Source organism: Sciurus vulgaris, assembly GCF_902686455.1.
Source record: "Sciurus vulgaris genome assembly, chromosome: 3".
NCBI classification, from domain to species: Eukaryota; Metazoa; Chordata; class Mammalia; order Rodentia; family Sciuridae; genus Sciurus; species Sciurus vulgaris.
The window spans coordinates 135,194,002-135,206,220 of NC_136463.1; the positions used below are offsets into that span (position 1 = coordinate 135,194,002).

The window sequence follows — 12,219 nt, forward strand, 5'->3', positions numbered from 1 at the left end:
CACAGTTGCAATGTATAAGCATAGACAATTATTAAATTATTTTGATATGTTGTTGAAAATGTTAATATGTATACTACAAGGAAGAATATTACATTTCTAATAATTTGTACCTACTTCTCTTTCAGAAATAGATGACAAAAGGGTGACCAACAACACACAAGGAGAAGTAAGTTTTCCCATATTTTGTAGAAATATGTAAAAATAAAAAAATAATTAGCTCAGCTTGATGTGATATAAAATAAAATGTAAACATAATTGTAATAAAAAAAACTATTTAGGTTGCTTTTCCTGACTGAACAGTAAAATGGTGTCATTAAAATTTTTGCCTCTCAGATACCTCAATTCTCTGATTTTCTAAGAAATATTAAATAAACCCTGCAAAAACTTCTAAAATAAAGTGATGGTTTTAGTGATGGAATATAGTATCAATAATTTAATTTATTGATTGACTATTTATGAGCAGCAAAGGGCAGGGCCAGGCAATGTCAAAATCCTGGAGCAAAGAGATGGTCTTCTGGTGTGTGGAGCAAAGTCAGCCCCCAGGGTCAGAGTCTGGAGGGAATAAGGTCTTCTTAAACCTTGGGTAAATGGAAACCAGGGGTTCAGCAAGAAGCACATCCAGCTATAAATTCAGCAACTAGCCTGAACATTGTCATCTTCTAGTTCCTCCACAAATGCATGTAGGAGTTCAGATAGAAATAAGGAAGAGAGGCAAGGGGAGCTGTTAGTATAGACTATACAAAATATGAAGAAGGGGGAAAGTTGTGCCCAGAAGTGGAGCTAATATTGAACAGAATGACTGGTGGGCCAAATGAACTCCCATGATCATAAATAGACATACAGCAATACCCAAAGAGGAAAATATAGAAAGGACAAAATCCCAAACAGTATCTCACAGGGCTTTAAAATGTTTTTAGTGAGGCAGTAAATGCAACATTGCTTTGAAAAACGAAGCTGTTACATAATGTTGTTTTTTATTACTTAAGCTTTTACTGCTATGTTATTAAACAACAAAAAAGCACTTTTGCAGAATTAATTTTCTACTTGATCTTTGAATATGTTTATTGAAGAAGATATAAAAGAAATTCCAGAAGTGATTGCTTCTCAAAATCAACCTGAAGTGACTGAAACAATAGAAGTGCCCCAGAAATGCCAATCATACACACATTTAATGTTAATGCAGTCACCTTTCCTGCACCCATGCATAATAGACTTGTACCAAAACACCATTCCAGAGAAATTTGCTTGTGCTATTTGCTCACTTGATGGGCAGTTGCAACTGTTTGGTTGAATTTTATACTTTTTAAAAGATTTATTTTGCATCAGGTAAATATCCATCTCTTGATGATGAGTTTGAGGGCAAATATGCTATCTACACAAAGAAAGTGGCTTCATAAAGTTGTATAGCTTTATGAGTTTCTAACTTCTTTTGAACTCTGTATATCATATTTTCTAATATGCAGGGGAGAAGCACAATCACCCCCAAAGTGTGCTGTATCTATACTTGAACTTTTCAAAGCAAACAATAACTGATTTGAATACGTCAGACACAGAAACCCATTGATTAGGACCCCTACCTTTATTACATTAAAATATAAATCAACATGCTTTTAAAAAGGTGTGTCTTGGTGGCAAAATATGATCAGGTTATAGACTACATATATTTTTATTAGAATAAATATTATATTTATTTTACATACATTTCTATATTCCTATTGAATGGTGGTTTTGACCCTGAAATCATAATTCTAAATGCAAATCCTGTTTTTAATAACTTAATCATGATCCAGTGAGTTTAGATAATGGTGTTATATACCAGTTTTGTTAGGAAAGGGCTTACCTTTTAAACAAACAAAAGAATAATACCTCAACATTATAATTTCAAATAGAGACATTAGGTTGAACATGTCAACACAAGATGGTAATGAATTGCTATTACTTACCCAGGATCCTCATTATCTCTCCTGAACCACTCATTAATTCTATGAACACATATTATTATCCCATGGAATACAATTTGTCTCAAAACTCATGTTTTTCTCTCAAATGGAAAGAATTAGTAACTTCAAAAATGCCTTTGAAGAAAGTATTTGCATTTAAAAATAATAAAAATAGAAAGATATTTCAGAGTCAAAAATCACCTTTCCATAATAATATTGAAATATACATATATTATATAAATAATACTTATTCCAATAAATGAAATATAAACATATGTATGTATATATGCTATAATCCAATCAGATTTAGCCACCTGGATTCTTTTTTTTGTACCAGGGATTGAACCCAGAGACACTCAACCATTGCGCCACATCTCCAGGTCTTTTTATTTTATTTTTAAAATATTCTTTAGTTGTTGATGGACCTTTAGATTTTTATTTATATGCAATGACTCACACATGTTAGGCAACTGAGCTACAACGCCAGGTCCCTTTTTATTTATTTATTCATTTTTTAAATTTTGAGATGCAGTCTCACTAAGTTGCTTAGGACCTCATTCAATTGCTGGTTTTGGACTTGCGCTCCTCCTGCCTCAGTCTCCTAAGCTGCTGGAATTACCGGCATGTGCCATAGCACTGGGCTGAGATTTGTTTTTAATAACATGTTGGTGTATAAGTTTAAAATAAATTACTTTTAAAAGAATAATTTTATGATCGAAAAGTTTGAAGAATTTTATGATAAAATAGAGCCTACAGCTTCACATATCCCGTAAGCCTGTGATATCACTGAACATGTGTACTCAGTCTCATTGACTAGAGCTCCGTTTCTTGATGGGGATGTCAGAGAGCTCTTTGAAACACGGTACAGTGTTTATTTCCCTCCCAGGTCTGATGGCACTATCACTTACATCTTGTGTCTTTACTCTTTTCTCTTGTCCACAGTCACAGAATGCATCCCCTAAGCAAAGGAAGCAGAGTGTGTACACACCACCCACCATGAAAGGTACTGTTCAGGTACTGTTTCGGGGTGTCCTGAGTATTGAGGCTGTCTCTTCTCAGGATCATCCGTTCCATCACAAGCTGGATCTAGTCTCAGTTCCACAACTCAGTGGGGCAATGTTCAGTAAGATACTCTGTTTAAAATGTAGTTCCACCACGAGTAAAATAAGTGGCTGAAGGATTAACTAGGAATCTAGAATCTCAGTTTGGAAATTCAGTTTTCACAATAATGACAAAAATTTTTCTTTTACCTTTCCTCATATATTTTCTTTGAAGGGATTTTTTTTTCTATACTCTCTAATTATTTTTGTTAGTGTTGGCAGATAATTGTAATTTTCTTCCTCATCTTAAGGGAATTCAAATAATTTGAATTTGAGGGAGATTTAATGTAAAGTGTGGCTTCATCGCTTTGTGTTGGAATCAACTCCAAGAAACCCAGTCAAACAGTTGTTTGCTGTACTTGTAGCAGCTGTTGAAATAACAACAGAATGCTTGTTCAAATTCAGGCATTTTTCCAAAATGTTTCCTCAAAATTGAAACTCTAAAATAACATCTAAGTGCATTAGTACTTTGACTAACATCAGTTCAGGGAAGTCGTCTCTAATTTCTCACACCAAAGTGTTCCTGACATGAGGTGGAGTCTGTTCAACTCAGTAGCTCACGTTCCCCTCTTGTGCTAGGCTGCTGGCTGGGTGGTTCATCATACAGTCATCCAGCTTGGTTTTAACTGCATGCAAGGCCAGCCCAGCAGCTTCCTCTGGAGTTTGGAGAGATGTCTAAATTGGGAGTGAAATTTTCCACTCTATTCTCTGTAGATTTGGGGACTTTTCAGAGAGGTGGGATATAAATGGACACGTTAGTAGCTACTTTCAGTAAATTTCCTTCCTGGGCAGCTATTAAACACCGTGTTTACTTGTGTATAACTAGTAAATAATACAATCACCAGCATTTTAGTTTATTGAGACTACTAAGCATCCCTGTCTGAAGACAAGTATAATCATTTTAAAGATATTTCCCCCATCGTTAGTGATTTGAATTTTCAAGACACATCAGTTTTTGCATGAATGGGCAAAAACAAAAGATATATGTTCACTCATTTAATTATTTCCTCTGTTCTATTTTGGGTTAGCTTAAGCTAAATAAAGTAATCCTGTTCTCATGTCCTCAGAGAATAAGTTTTTAAAGGAAAATTTTAAACTCAAAGCTCTAAGGCCCCATGGTGTTCATTATATTTAGCTCTCAAATATCCTAAGAATGTTTGATCCTAACATTTAGGGATGTTAGTTATGCTGCATAGTTTTCATATAACTTTACTGTCAAGCACCCTAAGATTGTTCTTCAATGAAATCATCTCATCTTTCAATAGGATGTCAGGATTGATACCAGTCACCTATGTGATTTATAACCAGAAAGTATCTTTGTGATTCTCCAGCTTATGACAAAAGAGAAAACAAAATCCACATGTTTTATTCAGTCTATATCCATCCCTAAGAGCTAGAAATGAATATTTTAAGTCAAAATTAAGCAATGGTAACATACGATGCATTGTAAGCACAATAAAAGATTCAATCATAAGAAAGATGACCAAACAAAGGGAATGTTATTGAGATACTGAATACAGTAAAACAATTGCTCTGAAATGTAAAATTCTTAAGATTACAATGTAAGTTGAAATTATTGAGAGTAGAAAAACTTTAGCGGGAGAGTAAGGCACCAACCAATGTGATTAACAGTTCTGAAAACGTTTACTCTGACAGAAAGTCCAGTAGGGCTTCATGCAGTATCCAGTGGGTAACTGGTTAGCAAAACCAAACCAAACCAAAGAAACAAGCAAAGCAAACTAGGCAGACTCATTCCTTCTGTCTTGATAGGTTGTAGGGAGTTACTAGCACAGAGGTCAGGTTCAGGAGAGCTGCTACTCTCCCTTTCACATTAATCTATAAACCGACAACTATCTCCCAAGCTCATTTATTTTTCTCCCTTTAATTTCTATGATACCATGGTTACCTTGATTTTGAAAATACGAACATGTCTAGATTTACCTCCTGTGATGACAGCAGGTTTCATATGAAGGTATAAATAGAAAGAAATCAGGATTCCCTCTGTGCTCTTTTAACAGGCACAATCTTAGGTCTGACATGCTCCTCCTCAGAGACTCCCATGTGGCTCTTGTGGTGCCACCTCCTCGGGGAGGTCTTGCTCCCTGAACAGCCTCTCTAGCAGAGTGGATCCTACGTAGATCCTCCTATCATCACCCTCCACACACAGGCCTTGTTCTCAGTTGTTCTCATCATGATGGACCTAGAACAGGGTGTTGAGATAATAGCTTTGAATATTTACACCATTGGCACGATGCCTGGCATGTAGCAGGAGTTCTGCAGATACCTGTTGAAAATCGGAGCCATCATGAGCTGCGGTGTTGAGTCACACCATCATCTACTGGAAAGTGGGGATCATTTGAACCTTGCTCTACTGATACTCACACTGGTGTCTCTGCTTCTGTTTTTCTATTTTTAATTTCCCTCCATTTTCCTCTCTTCTGGTCAAAGAGAACATCTGATACAGTAAGTTAGTGGCTGCTGTGGCTTGGATGAATGTCCCCCAAAGATCATGTGTTCAAGGCCTGGTCCTCAGCTGTGACCCGATTGGAGAGTAATGGAAACTTTGAGAGGTGGGGCCTAGTAGAAGCTCTTTAGGTCATTGTGCCCTTGAAAGGGATGTTTGGACCCTGGTCCCTTCTTCTCTCTCTTTTATCATTGCTGGCCATGAAGTGGGCAGTTTTGCTTCACCATGTACTCTCACATCAAGCCCAAAAGCCAAAGGGCCAATGAATCATGCACTGGAAACTCTGAAACTGTAAGCCAAAACAAATCTTTCCTCTTTATAAGTTAATCATCTTATGTATTTTGTTATAGTGACAGAAATCTGACTAATACAATTACCATCCAGAATTGTAAATCAGTTGGGCTGAATTCTTGGGAAAAGTCACCTCTTGGACTACTGGAACTACTGGGTTCTTGTTTTTGACTAGGACTCCAGTTCATGAGTCAATTAGTTTGTGGCTAAGGTGGCAAAATTATATGACACAATTATGGCATTGTTAAGTAGAAGGATCCAGATGGGGTTTTTGTTCTGCTGATGTGTCTCAGATTTTTCTGCACATTTACTTCTAGAAAGTAATAATAGATTTAGTTCTTGGTCTGGCCATCTTTCTGTAACTTATAGGTACTCAACATTGTAAAGGAGATCAAAGCTAACTAGGGCTGGGAATGGTTGTTCACGCCTATAAGGCTAGCAGCTTGGGAAGCCGAGGCAGGAGGATTGTAAGTTCAAAGCCAGCCTTAGCAAAAGGGAGGTGCTAAGCAACTCATGAGTGTCCCTGAGTTCAATCCCTGGTACCCAAAAAGTTAACTAGGGTAATCATCCATTGATGACTGGATTTTTCCCCACTGCTTGACATTGGCCATTTTATTTGAGGATTCTAATTTATTAGACCTGGGATAGAGCCAAATAATCAAAAGTTCCAGCTGATTCTACTTCCACAGGTCCAAAGATTGACCAGATTCAGATATCTAATTGCTTACGTGACTTTTTTTTTCTTAAGTTATAGATATTGTTACCAATTTTTTACCTCAATGTCTGGGTCTCTTTTCCTTCTCAGAATTATGGAACCAACTTCTCAATTGAGCAACAAAGAAGACTTTCATTCTCAGCCAAGAATAGGAGAAGTGAGAGAGAAAGTTACAAATCAACTTCCTACTTTCTGATGGTCAGGGGAATATAGATATAATCACTGTGTATGTGTGTGTAGACAGATACAGATGTATAGTGCAAAACAGATAAGGTGAGAGATAGGCTAATCAAGGGGAAGAATATTCATATATTGTATTATAATAAATTTAGAAGTTGTCTGGTGGTTACCCTGGCAGCCGTCTTAGATCCCACAGTCTTCAGTCAGGACACCTGAAGGGAACTTCTGCCCTTTAGACATTGTGTCTTCTAAGACAAGGATGATTAAGGTGAAGTAAAAATGTAGCTACTCAGGCAGTATAAGACCAGGGCAGTGTAACAATAATTTATGGAGATCAAAGAAATCATGGGATCAAACCCAACGTGTGCAGAACTGACCTTTTGATGTTTTCCACATCAAATCAATTTTTCCTCTGCTATTCCCATTCACAGGAAGAGGCGCTTTCATCTGCCTCAGTTCTGGGTGTCTCTAAAGGCCCTCCTTTTCTCAGTCTCTGTCATAGTTGAGCAGCAGGATTTGTGGATCGATCAGCATTGGAATCTCTCAGGTCTGCCCTCTACTCTCATGTCCAATGCCATCCCGGTATTCCATGGCACACTTGTCTCTTGGTCACTGTCTATCTAGTCTTCTTCACACCTCCCATCGGTTTTCTATGCTGTGGCCAGAGTGAACTTTTTAATATGCAAAAGGCTTCATGCTACTTCTTTGGTTCCAACCTTCTAATGGATCCCATTTACCCTTGGATAAAATTTCTGTTCCAGAGCTAGGTTTACAAAACTTCCTGTCTCTAGCTCCAATCAGTCTCTCCCCAACTCACTCACAAGATCCCAACCACGCTGGTATTTTGTTGGTTTTCAAATCCACTGAGCTCTTTCCTGAATCAAGAAAGGACTAGAAAACATCCTTCCTTTGGCCCAGGTTGCCTATCCCCTTCTTTTTCTCGTTCTTCATCTGGCCAACTTCAGTCATCATTCAAGCCCTGTCTTTAAAGGTGAATTCCTGAAAGCTTTTCCTAACCTTCCAGACTAAACTCCCTGCACTTAATAAATTTCTCTATTGGCTCTCTCTAGAGTTATGATCTCTCCTCAGTACTTTTATTGCAAGTAATCACAATGTTCAATTCTTTGTTTAATGTTTATCTCTCCTCCTGGCCCAGAAGCGATCTATATTTCAGCAGTGACAGTATCTATTTTACACACTACCATGTCTGCAGGGCTGAACAAAATGCGTGGAACATAAACGGTGCTCATAAATATGTATTAAAATCTTTTAAAAACCAACATCCAACACTCTACTGTTGGCTAAAGGATAATTTCCTGAGTATACCTACTTTCTTTCTCTAAAGTCTGTTAGAAAATTCTCTCTGTTGAGGTCCCTAGAAATGTACTCATGGATTCTTGTTCTATCTCATGTTGCTCTTTGTAGCAAATTTTAAAATGACAAATATCTGAATATTTCAAGACCTCTGTCAGGTCCTTGTCTCACCCTTAATTTTCTTTTACCCAGATTAAAATATATCAATGTCAATTATGCCTGCCACTCAGTCCTATTTCATTGATTCTTGGTCTCCAAATAAACTCCATTTTGCCGATGCCTTTCTAGAAGTGCATCTTTAAAAATCAGCCTAATATTGAAAGTGTGGCCTGAAAAGAACAGAATGGAAACTTTGTGTCTGAAAGTCCCTTCATCACAGATAACTTAATTCTATAAATGCAGGCTAAAATCTTATTTTCTTTTTTCTGGCAGTCCTGCACATTATTGACAACCAGGTGTTGCCGAAAGCTCAGTCAGTTCTTGTCCCCAATGCCAAAACAATAACGAGGACATGGTTGTAGAAAAAGGAAGAAGACAGTCTATTGCTTTGCTAGCAAAGGAGAAACACGGGGTTCTCCTTTCCCAAAGGCTGTGATTCTGCCCACCAGCAGGAACAGGGGAGTTTTTAAAGAGGCGATTCAGAGAAAAAATGAGATTAGGGAGGAGAGATCAGGGAGGAGAAGATCAGGGAAAAGATCAGGGAGGAGAAGGTTAGGGAAAAGAAAATCAGAGAGGAGCAGATTGGGGGAAAAGGGAAAAGAAGATCAGGGAAGAGATGGTCAAGGAGAAAAAGGCTGGGGAAAAAGATAAAATCATGTAAATTTCAAAGCCACAAGGGATAGAGTCAAGGCATCAAGTGAACCCCTATTATACAGTGAGCTGACTATAAATTCAAAATTTCCATGCTTTCTCATGCACTGCTTTCTGTATTTATCATTCATTCTCACTTTAAATTTATTAGCTTCCCCCTGCCCCAACGCCGGAGAAAAAGGCAAGTTAGTACTGTCATACGAGTAGGATTTTCTATTGTTAGATTCAGGCTGTAACATTGCCATGTCATATTTTATATACTGATTCTCTCATCCATCCTATTTTCAAAAGTATCTCAATAGTGTATCTTCCATAGGTAAGTTAAACTTATCTCTGGTATTTTTGTCTAAATTCATAATAAATGCATGAAACAGCAGGACTAAGTCAGAACCCTGGGACACTTGTCTCTCCCTCTAGTTGACACTGATCCCCTTGAATGCCACCATTTAACTAGCTATCAAGTAGACTTGTCCTATCAGGACCCTGTCCCTTCACACCAGAGGTTCTGAAAGACTCTTTTGTTAGACAGGTTGTTTTATTTTAGATACCTCCTGCTGTCCATATTTTTTTCATCTGTACACAGAAATTATGAATTTAAGATGCACATTATGCATAGCAGGACAAAAGTTGAAGTTTTCATAGAAGACAGACTTTCTTTTCCATTATCCGGTGTAACAGAGTGTTTTATAAGTATATAAGTAGAAAGTGCTAAAGATTATCAGAAAAATGACAGCCAATGACAAACGCGCATGTGCACTTCTCTGGTGTTTGTTTATGTGGTGGTCAGTCCTAGAATTTACAGAACAGTCAATTAAATTATTGTTGGATCCCTTGAATCATGTTTTCAGAAAAGCAAAGTGGATTTGAATCTTGGGACAGGAAATGGCTGACTCATTTCCACTGTGTGTGTGTGTGTGTGTGTGTGTGTGTGTGTGTGTGTGTGTGTTTTACCGGAATTCAAATGCTGAAGAGAGCAAAGTAAATGCAATCTATTTAAAAGGGAATCAGAACATTCAACAAAACAACTGACTGAAAAACTGCTTTGTGTAGCAGATCTGTTAGTGTTATATTACCACTCTTAATGTGTAGCAAGTCAGATATTTCATTTATTTCCGAAAAACCTCTTCTTCCTCTCATTCTTCATAATTTCTTATAAAAGAAAATTTTAGTTCTTGCAATGTGCAGAGATTATTCTTCTGATATGTTAGACAGATCTATGAAAGCTTGAACCATTTTAACTCCTGGGTTTTAGGTTGCTTCCTCCAAGGAGGGCTGCACTTATACAATTTTATCTTAATTCAACCTCTTTCCATAATAAAGCAATAGATACAATCAAGAAATAACTCAAAGAGGAAATCACACTGGCCTAACAAGAAAGCAAACCCAGTTTTGAGAGGGTGGTGGGTGACAACAGCAAGGCTGGACATATGAGGTTACTGAAGGGTATCTTCCAGTCAGGTCATGCTGCTGACCTTGGTCATTCCATGGGACCCAACATGAAAAGACACAGGCTTTGAGGGACAAGTGACTGAGATACAAGTGACCAAATTTCAAGCCTTGGCACCACCACTTACTAGCTATGATGCCCCCTTCCTCCTCCTTCTCCTTCTCTTCCTTTTTTTTTTTTAGTACTAGGAGCTGAACCCTGGTTTCCAAATGCTACTACTCTGCCCCTGAGCTATACCCCCAGCCTCATCTCTCTTTTCTTATTAGTAAAATGGAGATGATACCTGCCACAAAGGATTACTAAAGAGACAAACTGAAACAAAATAGGTAAAGGAAACGCTAACAGGCACACATATGTGGGACTACTTTTGAATGATTACTGAATTCTGAATGGAGAAGGAGCCAGTGACTCCTCTATTTCTCCTTAGATCTGAAGAGTAGAGGCATGGGATTCTGGGGAGAGCTGGAGTAGGGGTGAGAGCACTTGAAGGAGAACGAAATCTCTGCTGTGGCTCTGACCTCATCCCTGTGGGGATGGAAAATCTGGCTTAGAGGTGCCTGGTCCTAGGAGCATGTGGCTCACCAGTCCTGCAACATTCACCCCTCTTTTAGTTAGCTCAGCTTCAGGCAGACTTGTGAGGTTATCTTTGACATTTTGCTTCCTTTTAAACAAAATCCAGCTTTACCTTCATTTCACCTTGCCTCTCCCCTTGTACACCATGTCCCTTAAGTCCCAGTTAATCGATGTTTATGTTAATGAGGATTGTGTTTCAAACACAACTTACTGAAGTGCTGGCTAATGGTGAATTTGGGGTGCTAGTGTAGATTACACAAAAAATATTTCTTGCCAGAGGAAGATCAGAAAGCTGTGCCATAGAAATGTAGACTGTAAGTAGACAGTCCAGGTAAGTTGACAACAATCATGTAGAGTTGTAACCAATTTGCTCTTTCTTATTTCACACTTCTTGCAATTGTGACTCAAAAAATCCTCAAAAGGAATCGCCAGCTATGCTCTCCTTATCCCCTGCTCAGGGAGAATGAAGGCAGGGAGGTCAGGGAGCAAGATCTTTTAGCTTCTCATCAGGCCACCTCCAGGGTCACTCTGCATTCCTTTTTAAAACGCTTCTGTCACTCTGTGGGTGTTCCACAGGTATTCATTACATTTGCCTTTGTAAATCTGGGTGTATTTTTTTGTTGTCCTTGCTGTTTTTTTGTTTAGTTTTAGTGCTGGCTCAGTTTATTTGTTCTGCTGGGTGGGACTTATTTATTCAACTCAAGAAACATTTAACAGATTTCTAGATAACAAGGAACTTCCTAAATATATACAAATAATGTTTCTTTCTTTAAAAACAAACAAAAAAAAGAACCCAAGTATGTTCCTATTTCTAGATCCACTTCCTGTGCTTCTCTTTAATTTTATCCGCTGAGTTTTAAGTTAATCTTTCCTCACATCTTTGAATGTGGAGGGTGGGGTCAGGCAAGAGAGCTGAGAAAGTCCCCTTCTTGGAGCCACTGAGATGTCTCTTTTTCTGAGAACAACCTCCGAGAGAATGAAGCAAGAAGGCAGCAAGCAAGCATGAGTGGACTTCATGTTTTTAGGTTAAAAGGACTAAAAGATCTTGAGATAAATTGAATTGCAAAATTGAAATTTGGGACCAGTAATTTAATCAATCTCATGTGATACCACTTAAACATTTGAAAAGGAGAGCACCATTTATCAGTGTAGGTCTTTTTACTTGCCTGTACACATTTACTGATTCTAAGATTAATCTTATCCTTACATTCCTCTGTATGAACAACATTCAACATTTTAAATTTCTTCCTTTTGTAGCATCAGAAGAAAAGAGGAACTTTTGTATTTGATTGGAGCAGCTGAATCAAGACTCAATGTCTTGATTTTTCTTAAATGTGCAAATGGCTACATTCAACTGTGTAAGTACTAAGAATACACTGCCACAA

The 12,219-nt window shown here is 37.8% G+C and overlaps 1 protein-coding gene across 2 annotated transcripts in view; it reads left to right on the plus strand.

Moving 5' to 3' along the window:
• The window catches only part of PPP1R1C (protein phosphatase 1 regulatory inhibitor subunit 1C), a 151,356-nt gene that overhangs the window by 82,475 nt on the left and 56,662 nt on the right, over nucleotides 1–12,219 (plus strand). The window contains exons 3-4 of one of the 2 annotated variants that reach the window (XM_079131255.1): nucleotides 126–166; nucleotides 2,883–2,954. In XM_079131255.1, the coding sequence (XP_078987381.1) occupies nucleotides 126–166; nucleotides 2,883–2,954 (113 nt within the window). The remainder of the gene's footprint in view (nucleotides 1–125; nucleotides 167–2,882; nucleotides 2,955–12,219) is intronic. The other variant, XM_079131254.1, reaches the window with a different exon arrangement.